Below are 19,526 nucleotides of genomic sequence, written 5' to 3'. Positions count from 1 at the left end.
GTCCTTCCATGCAGCAGGGGAGGGATAGAGTAGCAGAGATCCTCTTCCACTTGGAGCAGCCAGAATGTTCTGCAGTGGGACAAAAAGATGGAAAGTTCCTTGCATCTTTCAGCGCCTTGGTGTTTGGACTTCTAAATTTATAAGACACCAGCTAGCTACAGGCTGTTTCAAAAGATGATACTCGCAAGCAAGGAAGAGGACTTGCTGTCTTGTAGAAAACCCAGCAATCACCACCTCAACAGGTTTGGTGTAAGTGATTTTCTCACCAGGGCATTGCCACTTGACTTTAGCTGGTGGGCCTTTTGTGCTAAACATGTTAAAGCAGATATATTTGTAGTAACACTAGTTGAACAGCAGGTGTTGAACAGCAGAATTGAGGTTTTTAACATCTTTTTTCCTATTTAGTTTTAGACAAAATTTTCCTATTTTAGTTTTCTATTTTTTCCCTTTATTCTAGTTTTCTATTTTATTTTTCCGTGTGGCCATTTTAGTTGTAGAGAATTGCAGGTTTTTAACATTTTTTCCTATTTTGTTTTAGACAAATTTTTCCTATTTTAGTTTTCTGTTTTATTTTCTATGTTCCTATTTTAGTTTTAGAACAGCAGGTGGTCATCTGAACCATTTCTGCTTTTTAAAATGCAGTTATAATTACATAGAAGTGGTAAAATATAAACAATGTGCAAAGTAACAAAATTTTCTACCATTACAATATAAGAAGCCAAACAATTTCCTAGTGGTGTTAAATGTAAGATTTTTTTTTTATATGCAGTTATTATTTTCCATGAGGAAAAAGTTATCACCTATTACTTCAGCACAGTAGAGCATTGCAGGTTTTTAACCTCTTTTTCCTATTTTGTTTTAGACGCTCCTTTGAATTTTTAGATCTGTTGCTGCAGGAGTGGCAGACTCATTCATTGGAAAGGTAGGAGCAGAATGTTCTTTTTGTCATCTAGAAAACTTTTCAGTGAATTTCAAAATAAATATCTTTCATTTAAATCCTACACCTAACTAATTTGAGAAAAAGTATAGTTATACAGAGTAAAAGTCTTATTTGCTCTTATGAACTGCCCTGCCAGTGTTTTATTACTGCAGTTTAAATTTATTTTGGGATTTAGAACTGGAATACAAATACTTACCTGAGATTAAAAGGTTCACTTAAATTTCATTTTGTTTCTCTTAGCATTAATGTGATGAAAATGTAATTTTATGCTGCAGTAAAGTAACTGTATTTTGAAGAGAAAACAAATATTTTTTAAGTTCTGTCCCTTCAGGTGTTCCATGTCATGTGCACACCCATGCACTTTCCATCAGAAACATTTTGTTTGTGGTGCCCTCAGGTCCGTGCATTTGACCTACTCATCCTTGTGCACCATTAGGAGAGTATATAGTGAGTGGCAGTCCTCAACTGCTTGCAGCTTAAAACATTGTTGTGGTATATGATAGCTAGCTACACAGCGTGTTTATTATTTTATTAAGCATTTCTTTCTTGTCAGTTAGCTTTTCATTTATTTTATAGCCCAAATTTGTGCTTTCAGGAGGGAGTGTCTCCTCCTGCTTTTTTGTGGTAAAGGCTTTTATTGCCCACAGCTCCTCTTTGTTTGCAGCTTTTCATACATGGATTCTGACAATTCAGGGCTTCATACCCTCCCACAGGTCCTTCTCCCTCAGCAACAGGCATTCCAGCTGCCTCCGCTGTCTTGGAGAGTCTCTCATCCTGTCAAAAGTGTAAGGTCGGTTCTGGTTTCAGGAGTAGAACCAGGAAGCTGAGGGAAGATAGACTGAAGTTGATCCTCATGGAGCATTCCCTGAGACCTGCTGGATCCAGTCCCTTCCTTTCCTGATACATTGGCTTCAGCCCTTCCAAGTACTCTGGTGACTCCTTCAGCTCTGGCAAGCAGAGACCATAAGGCAGTGTCTGACATTTTGAAGACTTCTAAAAGGAAAAGATTTCATTCCCAGAGAGAGGGGTAAAGTCACTCCCAAGACCAGGGAGCAAGGACATCTCGTATCCTGATGCATATATCATTGAGATGTCTACCTCTTCTAGTACCGAGAGACTGGTACCACAGAAAAAGACTTCCAGCAAGCTGCATACTGAGAAGTCTTTGGCACACAGCCCTGAACAGTAGCAGGATCAGAACTTTTCAAAGCCAAGGACTTCAAAGACACCTTGAAGAAATCATCTTCAGCCTCTACTCTGATACTGTCTATCTCAGGTTACAGCCATAAATCCATACAGTCTCCACTACCGCTCAGTGCACCTCACTCTGAGAGCAGTGTCCAGACTCACTGCTACCAATCTTTCCCGGGAGGATCTCTGACTCATAGAAGACCCCAGATCTCCTCTGCTGAGGCGTACCATGGAGCTTTTCCCACTGATACCTGCATACCTTCTGGAGTCCACATACCTTCAGTGCTGCCACGTTTCCACACATACTCGACAGCCAGTACCACCACAGTTGCTAGTCCCACCTCGACCCTGGGTACTGATGCGGTCCCCGGTACTTATACCCATTGCTTTTCCATGGGATATAAGAGAAGACATTTTCTGAGATTGAGTCATTTCCATCTAGGATTCCATCACCATCCCATTCCAGCCTTTCTCCCTCAAGGTATATCCCAAGAATAAGACCGTAGGAGCCAAATGACTCTCCAACCTTGGCAGGAACATTCTTGGGGTCCCACTCATTCTTGTGGTTTTTTAGCACCCTCATGTTCTCTAAAAGGGGGATCTATTTCAGACCCTGATTGCCGGCTCTATCACCGGGGGACAGATTGTAACCAAACACTGATATGGTGTGAAACAATTAACAATTTATTAGGGGTGACAACTCAGAGGGATACATACTGGAGTTGAGAATAAACTATGGGGACTAACCCCCAGGCCCGATACCAAAACACAACCCTTAGATTCCCACAATCCAAGATCTTATTTACGATCTTTCTTCTCTCCCTCCGGGAAGTGTTGGTCATGATACCCGAAAGCCGTCTGCGTCTCGTCCCCGTCCGACGCCATCTGCGTCTCGTCCTCATTTGGATGGGCAGCCAGGCAGGAGCCAGTCAGTCAAAGCAATAGCAGATGGACAGCAGTCAGACCAACCCACGACAGAATGGGCAGCAGCAGCACTCACTGCCTTAAATCACCTTCTCCTGGGGCTATCCTTAACCAATAGGCGGCCAGGATTTTTCCCGCCTTCCGGCCTTTGCACACGGCTTTTCCTATTGTGCGCACGGCACCAATGCCTTTGCACACGTCACTAATTCCCTGGTTTTCCCACCTTTTCTTGCTGTCACTAGGCAGATCTCCACCCTTGGCACATTGCCAACTGCTAGCATCCAGCTGTCTATATCAGATCCATGATGGATTCTAAAATTCAAAATGGAGTCTGGCCTAGTTGTTAACTATTTACATTCATGAGGGCATCCTAAAACAAACATTCTCCCTAACACTCAGGCCCCTTATGGTGACCAGTTCTGTAGAATGCCCTCACTAATAGGACCCACCAGGATGAACAGTCATTGGCACCTCAGGACCCACTTCCCCAGGAAGATCCTCCAGGAAAACCGGAATTAAGAGTAGAAGAGGAGGTAGCACCACCATCTAACAAATCCTCTTCTTCACCAGACAAGACAGTTATGGCTCCAGCGCCATCTTATACCTGATGATTTCCAAGGCCTTTCAAGAGCTACTGAAAAGAATAGCAGAAGCCTTGAAGATCCCGTTGGAGGAAATACAAGAACCTCAACACCCTCTGATGAATTTTCTGCCTACCTCCTCTCAAGGCATAATTGCCTTATGTCAGACAGCAGGTTCAGACAGCAGCAGGAGGGTCATATAAGGGAGATATATAAGCCCCAGAATGATCAAAGCCTTCTTCCCTGTAGACTGAGCACAAGTTACTACAGGTTAATTAGGAGAACCTCAGGCCAGTTAAGTCCCAATTAGAGTCCTGATAAAAACCCCTGCTGCAGCCAGACCAGGAGAGAGTAAGGAAAAGTCTGTTTTGATCCTGTACAACTCCAGCTTCATCAGAGCAGCTCTAGACTCTATAATCACCAGAGTTGCTCCTCACAGAAAAGTTCACCACAATGTCAGGCCTTATTTCCACACTACAAGAGAGTCCACAAGCCCCAGTGAGGTTTGCCTTCAACTTTTGGGCCACATGGTGGCCTGTACTATTGTAACACCCCATCCAAGACTGCATTCTGTGTCTTCAGGCTTGGCTCAGGTCTGTTTGCACTTCCTACAAATACAAACTGTCCAAATGGACCACTATACTTCAGAGAATTCTCAACTGGCGGAAGGAGCCTCATAAGTTGGGAGTTCCATTCTCACATTCATCACCCCAAATGCCTCTTTGCTGGGGTGTCCATCTCCAGGACTTTGAGTTCAAGCAAATGGACTCTCCAGGAGTTGTTGCTCCACATCAGCATACTTGAGCTCAGGGTAGTTCAATATGCTGGACATCATTTCCCATCCGACATCAGGGGCCATTCAATCAGAGTAATAATGGACACAGAGAGGCCATGTACTATATAAATTGCCAAGGAGGAGCAAGATTCCAGTCCTTATTCACAGAGTCAATAAACCTATAGAAATGGTGCATAGGCTACCACTTAAATAGCTTATGTGTCAGGACTGCAGAACACTATAGCAGACTTCCTAAGTAGGCTTTTCCAACACCATGTGCTGGCACTTCTGCTTGAGCAGATGGCACAATCAGAATTTGTAGGGAGATGCCATCCTTATCCCGTGGCCTTGCTTTCTCATATGAGCTTACCCTCCAATGCCATTGCTCCTTATGGTCCTGAACAAGTTAAAATGAGAGAGCCGTAGCCATGGGAGATATGGTTCCCAGATTTGCTTTGCCCATGTTGGTGACCGCCTCTTTGCCTTCCTCTAGCAGCAGACTACCTCACCTAGGAATCAAGCCTTATAACTCCATCCACAACCTTTCATCATTGCACCTCAGGGTCTGGCTCCTCAATGGCCTTCAGGCACAGAACTGGATTATTCTCTCGAGGTTCAGATAGTGGTGCTGAATAGTAGAAAGTTTCCACTGTTGAAAATAAATTTTTCCCTATGGTGGGCATTTCCAAGACTGGTGTGCTCAGCAGTCCATATCTTTCATGGATATGTTCAAATACCAGCTACATTTAAAAATGCTGAGTTTGTTTCTGTTTTGAGTTTTATTAAGGTTCACGTAGTTATCCTTCCAGTCTTTCATTCCCTGGTCAAAAGGTTTTCAGTTTTTGCACACCTTATCACTGCGAGATTTATTAGTGATTGTCTAAGCTTTTTCTTCGTGTAAGAGAGCCTACGTTGCCTTGGGACGTTAATTTAGTTCTAATGCCATTTGAAAACCCCTTTTTTAGCTCAATAGCAGCTGTTTATTTTATCATCTAACCTTCAAAACGTCTTTCCTCATAACCATCATCTTGGCCTGAAGTGTAGGGAACTAGGAGCACATCTGGCTGATCCACCATACACGGTATTCTGCTGTGATAAGGTAACTTTACGTCCCCATCCTCATTTCCTGACTAAGGTTTCATCAGACTTCCACATCAATCAGAACATTTAATTTGTCATTGTTTTACCCCAAGCCTCACTCTTCAGGAGAGGAAGTCAGTCTTCACACTCTGGACATAAGAGGAGCTCTTGCCTTCTACTTGAATAGGACTTCCAGAGTCTTTGTCTCTTTCACAGTGAGAATGAAGAAATTTCCACCTAAACACTATCAACATGGGTTAAGGATGCATTCTGGAAAATTACAAAGCTTCTAAAATGCATCCTCCAGCCAGGGTACTGCCCATTCCACTAGGGCTCAGTCCATCTCTTTAGCTCTCCTTAAAAACATACAGATCACAGACGTTGACAAGGCTGCCACCTCATTGTCTGTGCACACATTGTGCATGCTTGCAGGATGAATGCAGCCTTTGGCAAGGCTGTACTTTGATCTATACTGAGTCTCCTCCTCAGCACTCTCCTCTGTAATTAATGTAGTGCTTGGGAGTCTCCTGACATGCAACACCCCTTAAGGACAATAACTCGAAGAAGGAGAGGTCACTTAACTTGTACGGTAAGTGGAGTTCTTAGAGATGTTTTGTCTCTATGGATGCTCCTCTTTCTGCTCTGCTTTGGAGTCCTTGCCTCTGGATTTTGTGGATGAGAAGAAACTGGAGTGTTAGCTGTCTGCCCCTCCCTATAAACACCCCCCCCCCCCCTTCACTGAAGCATGAGGATGTGTAGGGCACACGCTCAGACCCTGCTAACAAAAAGCAAATATTTGAGAACTGCTGGGCATGGAACACCCATAGGCACAGAACATCTAGAACTCCAGTTACTATACAGATAAGTAACCTTTCCTTTTTTAAGAAAGTAGAAATTGGACTGCTATCTGTTTTGGCTTTTTGAAAAATAATCAATTGTTGTGTTCATCTTGGGGAAAGTGATAACCATTTTTCTTCGGGTATACATTCTTTTCTCCATCCCCCAGTGCTGGCTGCCTCAGATGAGGTGGTGGCTTTGCCATTTGAGTTTGTATTGTAGTTTGCTCATCAAGATATTAGTTGCATTGATTTTTTTTGGGCATGCAAAAAGGACCTGGAGTCTTCTTAAAATATTATTACTATTCCTGCAATAATGATGATTACAGATTGGATTCTGATGATACAATGTCTCTGGAATTTTAATCCTAGCATAAGAAAGAAAAGGAAATAATACAAAATTCAATCTTGTTATTACCAGAAATGCTTTTCAGATTGGTATTGTTATACAATCTATGTGTTGGGCTGCATAGATGCAATAGGAAACTCTATCTGAAAGTTGGGAAAAGAGAGAAAATGGAACAATAACAATAAACTAAACAGTTACATAACTTTTTTGTCTAGAGTGTCAAATAGGATCATGGTGTTGAAAATAAAGGGACTGAATATTTTTTCAAAGAAAAATGTTACCCACTAGTGACCTAAAGCAATCTATAATAAAATAGGCTAGAAAATATTTTATACTTTACTCAGTGATGCACAATATACCGTGTATTGCTAGCATGTTGATAAGAGAGGTAAAAATATATCTGTTCTCTGAAAAAAGAAGACAAAATCAGATCCGCTTCTCCCATATTCAATAGATATTACTGGCTGACGATATTCAGTGCACTTTAAATCCAGTCCAAAAAGGATGTAAATAAAACACATTAAGCTAGTACTTACATGGTCACAAACACAGGAGTGAGCATCTCACAGACTTAAATGTATACAACCTCATTAACATTCTGGGGAGGTTGGGAAAGAAGCATTTTTCACAGGTGGGGAACTGAGGCACAGAGACATTAAATGATTTGCCTAAGGTCACATATGATGTCTGTAGCAGAGCTGGGAATTGAACCTAACTTCCTAAAGCCCTATCCCATAACTTAAATGCAAAATCATTCTTTCCTAATATTGAGGTGGTATCTTAGAGTTAACTAAATTTCTTTGCTTTGCACTAATGGTGCAGTGTTTTTGAGTAAATAATCATTATCAGTTCAGCAGTGTGCTATTTTTATTCTGCAGTGATTGGTTGATTCAAAAGACTTAGTATTCAAAAGCTAATTTTTTAAGAATACAATGAACGGACACTTTATCTTTATACTTACTCAAGATAAGAGGAAGGGTTTATTAGCCTATTTTCTATCACTGTTCAGTAGAGTGACTTTTTTACTATACATTCACCTTCTTAAAATTGAAAGGTACTTTCTAGCATGCCTGCCTTAACAATGGGCCCTAGTCAGTCAGCAGATACAGATTCCATCTTCTGAAGCAGGAATAGCTGGAGCGTGACAGCCTACCTAAGAATCTTAAAGGGGGGATAGTTATGTCTTTATGGTTCTGATGCCTTGCCTGACTGCACCTGCTAGAAGAAAGGTCCAGGCCTACTATCTGGGTCACTGTAGGTAGACCTACAATACAATAAAAAACTCGCAACACAGCTGTAGCTGGCCCAAGTCAGCTGACTCAGTCTGAGGGGCTAAAAACTGCAGTGCAGCTGTTTAGGCTGGAGTCCAGGCTCTGAGCCCTCACAAGGGGAGCAGATCTCAGAGCCCAGGCTCTAGCCTAGCCTGAAAGTGTACACTGCAGTTTTTAGCCCTGAGTCCCTTGAGCCCAAGTCATTTGACGCAACTCTCAGTGCTGTGGGTTTTTAATTGTAGTGTAGACGTACCCTCTATGACTTACAGAAACTTAATTAACAGGTAAGAAATTACCCTGGTATAATTAAATGTGTAGTAGTAAAAACTAATATGAGGAATGTTTGTCTTCTAGGCATGCAACTGTCTTGGTCGAAACTATCAAGAAGGGCATTCATGATGCTGATGCTGAGGCAAGAGTGGAGGCAAGAAAGTAAGAATTTTGAGTGAACTTGTAACCTTGTTGAAAGATCAGACATTTTATACCAAGGGAGAGAAGTCTAGGTGTTGTTGTAAGTTTAAGGTATTTAGCTGTTTATCGCTGAAGAACTAGGTTCAAATTTGGTTGAAATTGATTATTTTAATATAGTCCCAAAATGAACATTTGTTTCCATGCAGAACTCCCTATCTAATTGAGTAAAGTTTAAAACAGTTATTGTTCTTTGCATTGTTCTTTGTTTTGGAGAATGTGAGGACTTCAGTAAAACAGAAGTATTGTAAGTCAGCATTGCTGTCTAATCAGTCCCTTTCTTCCATGAGTACAAAAAATCATTGAACAATTAACAGTTCTTTTTGTTAAGCCAGAAAATAATTCTGCTCATTCTCCTATGCCTGTTTTCTGCATGGACAACAAAAGTTAGTTAAATTATACCTATCGTCTATATTTTGCCAATAAAGTAACTAACAGTCCTTTGAAATACATAGAGGAAGCATACAAGTAGCATGAAAATGACCATTTAAAATTGGTACCTTTTTCATGCACGCTTTTAACTTGGAATCTGCCCTTCTTTGTGACAATAATGCTTATTTTCTGTTACAAAAGATGCTTATTTCTGTAGGAAATTCACTACTTGTCACATATGGAGGCATATAGTTACACATGAATAAAACACAAGTATAAGAAATAAGACTGACAATTTATGGATAAAGCTAGTGTTCTTCTTTGAGTGCTTGCTCATGTCCATTCCATGTTAGGGGTGTGTGTGCGACCCATGTATGGTGCCGGAGTGACATCCGTAGGGCTGGCTCTAGTGCCCACTGCAGTGGTGCATGTATATGCTGGTACATAGGGCCCACTGGCCCCTCTCCCTCTCAGTTTCTTCTTACTACCTGTGATGGTGCTGGAATGTCCTGGTCTTGGCAAGCAACTTTGCAGTGGTTATTTTGTCTTCTACACTTACAGTATATAGATTTATTGTTCAAATTAGTGTTAACAGTTTTAGTAGTCTTTAGTGGTTTTAGGGGTTATCTGTTCCCTGTTTTCATGGGATAGCCAGGGGGACGGGACATGCCTTGCTCCCTGGTCTTCAAGCCTTGTGCAACTTGTAAAAAATCAATGCTCATGAACAACCCTCACGAGAGCTATCTCAAGTGTCTGGGTGAGGCTCATATCAAAGACAAGTGGAGGATCTGCAGAAACTTTAGACCCTGCATGAAGGAGGACTGTGATAATAGATTGAGTGTGCTCCTAATGGAATCGGCCCTCAGACCGATATCTTACTAGGGCCAATCAGACTTGGCACCCAGTATGTCGGCGTTGACATGAAGTGCTCCCTGGCACCTGTATTGGCACCGGCTTCATCCCGGCACTGGTCACCATCACCAGTGTGGAAGAAGCGGCATAAGAAGACCCATGCCGACAGAGGGCACTCCCCATCCAAACGGAGCAAGTCAAGAGTGGAGAATGAGCCAAGACCCACGCTGGGCTGCTCATCTCTTCCGGAAATCGAAGCGACCTCACCCCCTAGAGCTCTCAGCACTTCTTGGGTCCACTCTCGATGCCTGGTAGCGGCAGAGGCCCCTGGCACTTGATAGTCCAATCCACCCCTGAGACCTTCCAGGCAGCTACAGACCTACTCTCTCTTTCCCAGTGCTGCCCACCCACTGGGATGACAGACCTGGATGCTGAGACACTGTATCGGGCCGGTCTGCTAAAAGAAGTTCACAGGGCAAGACCATGATGGGGGTCCCGCCAGGATCGTCAGTATTGCATCCTCACTCGCTATATCCGCAGCACCCACCGAACCTCATTGCCGGCAACCCTGCAGTCCCCAAGATGCAGCAGTCATCAGGACTCTAGGGTCCGCTCTCCAGTCCCTCAGCACTGATCACCCGGCCAATGGTATGGAGCATCAAGGTCCTGTTACCAATCCCCGGACTCAAGATGGCACTCTAGCACCTTGTCTACACTCACTTGGAAATTTGGCGGCAGTCGACGAGAGTTACGCAAGCTATGCAAAGTAGCTTGTGTAACTCCTGTCAACTGCTGTACTTCCGTTCTGTGCGGTGTCTTCACTGTATCTGCACCACTTGAAGAGGTGGTTTACTAGGTTGACTTCCCGATCGATTGAGTGGGTCTTCACTGACCACTCAGTCAATCCAGAAAGATGGATCTGGCAACCACGACTTTGCCGCCATCAGGGTACTCATACCCTAGGGATTATTTATATCAGTTGCCACAGTATTGGCACCCCAGAGAGTCTCGGCACTGCTCCCTGGCACCAGAGGTGAGAATGGCACTGCCATGGTCTTCCACCTCAGAGTTGGAGGACGACAAAGGTCCCTCCCATAGAGGCCATAGTCACCCGCCAAAGCCACCAGTTTTCTCCCCACCATTCCACCGGTTCCTGGCCACCGACACGATGGGCTGGCCCTTAGTATTTTTTGAACCTATGGCGGTTTCCCTTGGTCCCGGGGTCTCAACTCAGTCCCTCTCGGACTTCGGAGCATTGCTCTGTGACTATATCATGGCCTCCCCTGGAATCGGACGATGACCCAGTCAGGCAGAAGGGAAACCAGTGACCCACCAGGAGGAGGAAATCGAAGTGGCAGAAGAGCACCCACATGACACTCCACTACCAGCATCCTCTTCCTCATCGCCAGATGAGGCAGTGACAGTTCCTCCAGCCACAGTTCCTCAGGACAATTTTAGAGCCCAGCAGGAACTCCTCAAATGGGTGGCTGCCAACTTGGGTTTAGAGGTGGAAGAGCTAAAGGATCCAGCCGACTCATTGTTTTACATTCTGGCAGTGGCAGCCTCCTCTAGAATGGCTCTCGCTGTCCATGAAAGGATTGTATAATTAGCAAAGGCTCTGTAGCAAAATCCTTCCTCTCTGCCCTCAACACCTAAGTGGGTGGAGAAAAAGTATTACATGTCTGCGAAGTGCTTTGAATACTCCCACCTATTTCCGCGATCATTGGTAGTATCAGCAGCCAAGGGACAAACAGGGGAAGTTGAGCTCGACCCTTAAAAATAAAGAAGCAAAGAAACTGGACCTCTTTGGGTGCAAATTTTATTCGACTGCATGCCTACACCTCCATATTTCAAACCAGCAGGCATAGTTGGGGAGATATGCTTTCAATGTCTGGCACTCGGTGTCCAAATTTGCTGACTGCTCCAGGAATGGAAGTAAGAGGTCCAGGCCATTCTGGAAGAAGAAGAGACAATAGTGAGGGCTTCTCTACAGGTGGCCTCCGACGCTGCGGATTCAGCAGCCAAAACCATGATGTGGACAGTTACAATAAGGAGGGCTTCATGACTGCAATTGTCTGGACTGTCAGCGGAGGTCCAGCAGTCCATCCAGGACCTCTCCCCTTTGATGGTATTGCCTTCTTCTCCAATCAGACGAATGCCAGGCTGCATGGCCTTAAAGATTCCAGGGCCACACTCAACTCCCTGGGGTTGTACACTCTTTAGGCATCTAGGAAACATTTCCGACCCCAGCATCAGCAATGGTTTGAGAGTCAGTCCAGGGGGGAATCCTATAGAAGAAGGAACAAGAGCTTCAAAAGCTGTCAAGGCCAACCCTCCTCTGCACCTCAGCCAACCTCAAGCCACTACTCATGAAGCAGCAGACAGAACTTTTGAGGGTGTTATCAGAGGCGACCTAGCAGTCTCAGGACCTAGCAGTTTCAGGATCCATCCCTGCTCTTCTTCTCAAAACAGCCTTTCTCCCTACCTCCCTGCATGGTCAGCAACAACATTTGACAAGTGGGTCCTAAGTACCTTTGCAGTGGGTTACGCCCTCCAATTTATTTCTACCCTTCACTACCACCCTCATCCCTGTCCTCCTTCAGGGACCCTTCTCATGAGCAACTTCTCGTCCAGGAGGCATGAACACTTTTGTGGGTTGGAGCTGTAGAGGAAGTTCTCCTACATCTAAGATGGAAGGGATTTTACTCCCGTTACTTTCTGATCCCAAAAGCCAAGGGAGGCTTGAGACCCATACTGGACTTACGTCTCAACAAGCATCTCAAGAAACTGAAATTTCATATGGTTTCCCTTGCCTCCATCATCCCCTCTCTGGATCCAGGAAACTGACACCCTGTCCTCGACCTAAAGGACTCATTTCCATTTTCCAGGGCCACAGGCACTTCCTCCAGTTTGTGGTGGGAGACAACCACTACCAGTTTGCAGCCTTTCCCTTTGGCCTCTCAACTGCCCCAAGAGTATTTGCAAAATACATGGCGGTGGTCGCTGCTTACCTCAGATGTCGAGGGATCCAGATTTTTCCTTACCTCTATGACTGGCTCATCAAAGTGCGGTCGGAGGTCCAGGTCTGACGCGATATCATGGTACTGCGTGTGGCTTGTGAAAACCTGGGCTTGCTGGTAAACGAGCAGAAGTCTGTTTTGTGCCTGTTCAAAGGACAGAATTAATTTGAGCTCTCCTTGACTCCACTTGAGCCAGAGCATTTCTACCTCAAGTCAGATGCCAAGAATTATTGGTCCTAATTCTCCAGGTCGTTACCCACCCCCTCACCATGGCGAAGGTTTGTCTTAGACTGTTGGGCCACATGTCAGCATGTACTTCTGTGGTACAACATGCGAGACTCCCTCTCAGACCCCATCAAATGTAGCTTGCATCAGTCAGTCTCCCATCAAGACGCAGCATAGACATGGTTCTCACAGTCCCGCCCTGGGTACTTCCCTCCTTAGCCTGCTTGGACAATCCCTGCGAACATGTCAGAATGTGTTGGTTTAGCAGCCCCACACCCTACACTTAGCTTGTTGTTGGATGCCTTGGACCTGGACTGGGGCGCCCAACTTGGTCATCGCCTCTGGTCCTCAGAGGAGCTGAGGCTGCATATAAACATTAGGGAGCTCAGAGCGATCTGCCTAACCTGCGAGGTGTACCTTCTCCAGATGTTGGGAAGAGTAGTGCGAGTGCTGAGGGATAACAAAACAGCAATGTACAACATCAACAAACAAGGATGAGCATGGTCTTCAGCCTTATGCCAGGAAGCACTCAAGCTGTGGGACTTCTGCGTGGGGCATGCGATCTCCCTAGAAACCTCTCACTTCCCAGGGGTCAAGAACTGTCTGGCAGATCACCTCAACAGGTCTTTCTTCTCTCATCACGAGTGGTCCCTGCACCCAGAGGTGGCGAGAACTGTCTTCCAGAAGTGAGGGACTCCCCGAGTGGACCTGTTCGCAACCAAGAACAGGAAGTGCCAGTGGTTCTGCTCCTTAACAGAGCACAGCAGTGATTTTCTGTTTGATGCCTTTCTCCGTCAGTGGTCAGAAGGCCTCAAGTACGCCTTTCCCGCGATTCCTCTCTTCCATCTGATTGTCAGAAAGATCAAGAGGGACAGGGTGAAGGTTATAATGATCACACCAGCGTGGCGCCGTCAGCACTGGTTCGGCATGCTGCTAGATTTAGCAGTGACCTCGGCTTGGACACTCACGGCCCGTCTGGACTTGATCTCACAAAATCACGGTTGACTGTTGCACCTGAACTTGGCCTCCCTTCTATCCCTGACGGCATAGATGCTGCGTGGTTGAACCAGGAGGAGCAGTCTTGTTCAGCTGGTGGCTAGAGAGTAGGAAACCTTACACTAGGGTTATTTACCTGCCAAAATGGAAGCGTTTCTCCTTCTGGGCAAGGGAGCATGAACTCTCCCCATCCTGAGTACCTTTACCTTCCATCCTAAAATACTTACTCTTTCTGAAGCAACAAGGCCCGGCACTGTCATCAATCAAGATACATCTACCGGCCATCTCAGCGTTTCACCTGCAGGTCCAGGGTAGTTCTGTCTTCTCCCATGAAATGACAATTAGATTTCTGAAGGTCCTAGAAAAGCTCTTCCCACAGGTCCAGGATCCAGTCCCTCCATGGGACTTTAACTTGGTCCTCTCTAAGCTTACTGGGCCACTTTTTGAGCCCATGGCATCCTGCTCCCTCTTTCACTTGTCTTGGAAAATCACCTTCCTGGTGGTAGTTACATCAGCGAGGCACGTCTCAGAGATGAAAGCCTTAACCTTAGAGCCTCCCTACACTGTATTTTACAGAGACAAGGTCCAGCTGAGGCCCTATCCTGCGTTCCTGCCCAAGGTTGTGTTGTAGTTTCATGTTAACTAGGATATCTTCCTACCAATGTTCTTTCCCAAGCCTCTCCATTCTGAGGAAGATCAGCGCCTACACACTCTAGATGTCAGATGGGCATTGGCCTTTTATATAGAAAGGACTAAACCCTTCAGGAGGTTAGCTCAGCTCTTCATAGTGGTAGCTGATTGCATGAAAGGCCAACTGGTTTCATCTCAAAGAATTTCCTCTTGGATCACCTCCTGCATACATACTTGCTATGAGCAGGTGAAGGTCACTCCCCTGGATACTCTGACAGCCCACTTGACAAGGGCTCAGGCCTCCTCTCTGGCTTTCTTAACCCAAGCACCATTACAAGATATTTGAAGAGCCACAATTTTGTCCTCAGTGTATACTTTCACGTCCCACTATGCCATCATACAATAAGCGCAGGATGCGGGCTTTGGCAGGGCAGTTTTGCATACAGCGCATCCATGAACTCCTGGCCCACCTCCAGAAGTACAGCTTGTCAGTCACCTAACGTGGAATGGACACCTAATGTGGAATGGATATGAGCAATACATCTCGAAGAACAAGTTACAGAAGGTTATTAACCATCTCTTCAACCCTATTCTTTCCATAATCTCATTCAAATCCATTAAAACTAATGCACAAAAAAAACCTTCATCAGATACTAAGTTTACAGATTTAAATGCTCAAAGGTTAAAAGTGAAAAAGTTAAACTTCTTATTGTAGCGCTAACTCACATAGCACACACTTCTAATTTCTAGTTATTGTCAAATATAAACCTAAAAACGTACCATGCGTACAATGTAAGAGTTTCTTAAAGACCCATACATTTATTTCTTCTTGGTAGATTCAGTCTGTGAACATAATGTGGATCAATGTAGCTTTGTGGCATTTAATTTCCCTGCTTTTGTTTAAAGAACACAGAGCTGGAAGACAAAATTACTACTATTTTGCCTTGTCCCATTAGCAGGGGTTGGAGGTGCAGACCCACAGAGTGTGTGTGATTGGCACAACTTTCACAAACCAACTGGCCAGGCCTGACAGAATATTTGGTTTGAAATCAGAGTTTTCCTTCTCCGAGGTGAACTGCCTACTATGGTGGATGAGCCCTAACTGCCCAAGTAAAGGCATAGAGAGGTGAAGTGACTTGTCCAAGGTCACCCAGCAGGTCAGTGGCAGAGCCAGGAATAGAACCCAGGTTTCCTGAGTCCCAGTCCTGTATCCTCTGCACTGTATCACTCTGCCTAGCAGTGAAAATAAAACTGCCAGTACTTATTCTTAGCATTCAAATGGTCCCAGTTAGGATTTGAAATCCCCACATGATTGTGCTAAATGGAACTGGGGAGAGCTAAATTCACTTCCATTCAGCTGCTTAGTTTGGCTGTAGATAGTAAAAACAGACCACTACTGCTATGCCACCAGGCCAGTCTTTTGCGTCTGTGTAATGTAAAACTACTTCTGAATTACATGAAAAGTACATCTGTTTAAAATACAGAATCAATATCTAATATTTCTCAAGCATCTTCTGTTTTCCAAAATATCATAAATTTACTTCAAAGGAGAACTTTGAAGCAAAAATAAAGTCTGATTTACTTACCATAAATTTGAACTAACTTTTTAAAAAATATCCCTTTTGAGAAATACCCTTAATACTGTGCTGATTCACTGAAAGTTTCTCAAAATGGATCATTCTGAGACATCACAAATACTGTGGGCTGCTAATATTTGATGGTATCGTCTGGGTTATCTTCAGTGAAGCAGGAAATATCAAAAGAATTTCACAGAGAAGAGAATGGGAGGATAGAAGTTATTTTGGAAATATTCGTTCACACTTCTGTGCTAGATGCCTCCGTAATATGGCCAGTGGGGGAGCATTCAGCACATGTTTCTGTGCTGGATTTTCATTTTTTTTCTTTGTAGTTTTAAACAAAAACAACAACAAAACCTGTAACAATTATACCTGCCCGTTCTTTTGTTTTGTAGGACATACCTGGGTCTTAGAAGTCATTTTCCTGGTGAAGCAGAGGTCCTGTACAACAACCTTGAGCCATCCTATCAAAGAAGTCTCCAGACTTACTTGAAGAATTCTGGCAGTATAGCGTCTCTCCCTCAGTCAGACAGGTCATCCTCCAGTTCACAAGAGAGCCTCAAGTAAGGGTCACATAAACGATTCCCAGTTTGAAAGAACAAAAATTATCTAGTTCTAATGTGCCTACAGTTCATCTGAACAGTGGAATAGTGTAAGTTCTATGACGAACAAAAAAGATTTAATTATATCTTCACAATTACTGCTTCAGTTTTCTGTTTCGGTATTGTAGTTCTATTTGCCAAAATGAAGTTGAAATTGACACTTAGCTGCAGGACAGTACTGCTATCCTCAATAAAAACAACGAGAGGCTGGTAGCGCTTTAAAGACTAACAAATTTAATTTCTGCAGACATAAGCTTTCGTGGGCTGCAACCCACTTCGTCAGATGCCATCAGATGAAGTGGGTTGCAGCCCACGAAAGCTTATGCCTGCAGAAATTAAATTTGTTTGTCTTTAAAGTGCTACAGGACTCTCGTTGTTTTTGCTGTATACAGACTAACACGGCTACTCCTCTGGAGCTTATCCTCAATAAGTACACCTTATCTTCTGGTAGAGGTGTCATTGGAAAAGGACTGGCCTTGCTTCGAAAATAGAAGCTGCACATGGTGATGGAAAGAGTAGTATGTGAGGGTTCTACTCTTCAAATTATGGAAGACTTCCCTACTATATAAGGTTCTGTTCTTAGATTCCATCTACTATAGGCTACAATAGAAATCTGTGTGGAAAACAAATATACCACTTCAGCTCTCAGAACAATCTGATTATGGTGGCAAATCTTGGGAAACAAAAACTGTCAGGACCTAATTCTAGATAAGTGATTTCCAAAATGAATTAACTTGACATTCACCGATTTTTGTTTTTGGGTCAAGGAGGAGTAGAAAGAATTGCCCCGCCCCCCCCCAACTGAAATGTTAATTTTTTGGCAGCAATATTTTTGACTAAAAGCCTTAACATTGACTCCCTTCCCTCATCTGTCAATTTTTAGCTTCAGTATGTCGTTTGTAATTATATAAACATTTTAAAATAGAAGGTTATAGTGAATAGTGTTGGCAACACTTTATCTTCAACAACAAAAATGTATATTCACATATGATTTGCTTACCGTTTGTTTAAGCTAATGCATAATTACTGCTAGGAACTTCATTAGTAATTCATTCATGAAACTTGAAGGGTTGCACATGGACTGAAAATTAAATTATGGATAAGATAGAATCTTACCAGAGGACTTATTATTGTAGTATCTTTACATCTGTGCACTGGAAGCAATGTAACTTCCAAACTATTTAAGGTGTAAATTGTTCAGGAATATTGGGAGCTAGAGGAGGAAATCCTAATAGTAAAAGCAGTTGAAATAAAAACAAATAAGTGATTTTACCTTTTGAGTTACCTAAACTTACTACTCTGGCTTTTATTGTGATTGTTCACTTCTCTCATCTCTACGAGCTTGGGAGTCTGTCTATATCAATATGTCACCTTTTATTCAGTATATGTGTTTCTCTGTTTAAATCTTACAGATCCTTTGGTCCCAAGATTAATTGTGCAGTATACTATTGTGCAGGGCACTATTGTTATATGAATAAGTGATATTACATATGGCAGCATCTTTGCTAAAATAGATTTGCAAGATTGGAAAGTTAACTTTTTTACCAGAAATTTTTACTATCTACAAAAGGGGAATTTTAAAAGTTGGCAGGATTTTCAGTTTTAAAGATTATTATTTTTTTCCCATTTAACCTCTACTATTAATGTTAGAAATTTTTATCATGGGAAGAAATCCTGTGTAGTTCAGCTTCTAAACAGTAGCCTGTAGCAAGTTCATGCAGGTCCTTCCTGTTGCTCAGGTCCTCTGTGCCCACAAACCATTCAGAGACCTCGGCTTCATGCTCCCACCAGTGAGGTTAATTTACAGGTTGTTTGCCCACCACCTTCTGTTTACAAACAGTCCAGCTTAGTAGCCTCAGGGGCCTCTCACTCTCAGCTGCCACCAGCCAACCAAGGGGAGCTCACCCTCCTCCTTACTCGGTGGCTTCTCCCTTTCTGGCTTCTCCCGCCTGAGCTTCCTTCCTGTGAGCCTTTTATAGTCCTTGGCTAACGAGCCCAGCAGCTGCTCCCTATTGGCTCACTAAGTGCATGTTTACTCAGCTGGCTCCAATTCTCCTTTCTTAATTGGGCTCACCTGACAGCTTTCTTGTGCCTAACACCCTGTCACAGCCAAAGGAGTTATGAACTAAATATTTTCTTTTTGTAAGTTATCATATCCATCATTATGGAAGCTTTATGAAGCTTGGTAAATAGACTCCTTCAATCTTACAAGGAAACTGGTTTAAATGAAGTTAATTAGATCATATCAGAAAGGAAGAATATGCCACATAGTAATCAAGCTACTCAGAGACTGTCACTTACCTAGTTTACTTTCCTGATTATGCTGTTTTAACTCTTATAACAGTGGCATTTAGGGTTGAATTGAATAACTCTGTTCACAAAATAAGCTTCACCCATATGAGTCACTAAAAAAGATGTTAAACTAGATTGTCCAAATGTTCAAAATAAAATTGGGCTCTTTTCTAAACTCCACTGGGCTTCTTGAGCGTGACTTCTCCCCATTGGGACTTGAATATGCTTGATTCCTTAGGTTTAGTTCTTCTTTTATTTAGGTAAAATAATTGGCAGTATCTTCCAAACACCAACTACCTGTGTCACAAAAATGTGATGTCACTTCCAGTAAATTGTGCAGATCTGCGATCTCCTTTTCTTTTCTCACGTGAAAAATGAAGTAGTTAATGCTGAAGTTGAAATTATCACTGGGCACCTGAATTAACATCTGAATCAGATTAGCGGGTCATTTCACAACTTTTCAGAGCTATTGTTCCAGGCTGTATGCACGCTCACACAGAACTCTCTGTATCACTTAAATACTTTGCATATTTGAGGGTTTTTTT

At 43.4% G+C, this 19,526-nt stretch overlaps 1 protein-coding gene across 17 annotated transcripts in view; it reads left to right on the top strand.

Moving 5' to 3' along the window:
* CLASP2 (cytoplasmic linker associated protein 2) overlaps positions 1–19,526 on the top strand; it is a 270,791-nt gene that overhangs the window by 131,681 nt on the left and 119,584 nt on the right. For all 17 annotated transcript variants that reach the window (XM_067560901.1, XM_067560896.1, XM_067560898.1 and 14 more), the window contains 3 exons: positions 863–922; positions 8,302–8,379; positions 16,483–16,650. In XM_067560901.1, the coding sequence (XP_067417002.1) occupies positions 863–922; positions 8,302–8,379; positions 16,483–16,650 (306 nt within the window). The remainder of the gene's footprint in view (positions 1–862; positions 923–8,301; positions 8,380–16,482; positions 16,651–19,526) is intronic.

This window comes from Emydura macquarii, unplaced genomic scaffold (genome assembly GCF_026122565.2).
Source record: "Emydura macquarii macquarii isolate MOO-44397 ecotype Brisbane River unplaced genomic scaffold, CSIRO-AGI_Emac_v2 contig_2321, whole genome shotgun sequence".
Taxonomy (NCBI): Eukaryota; Metazoa; Chordata; order Testudines; family Chelidae; genus Emydura; species Emydura macquarii.
The sequence above is the reverse complement of the archived record's forward strand: the minus strand, read 5'-3'. Positions and strand labels throughout refer to the sequence as shown.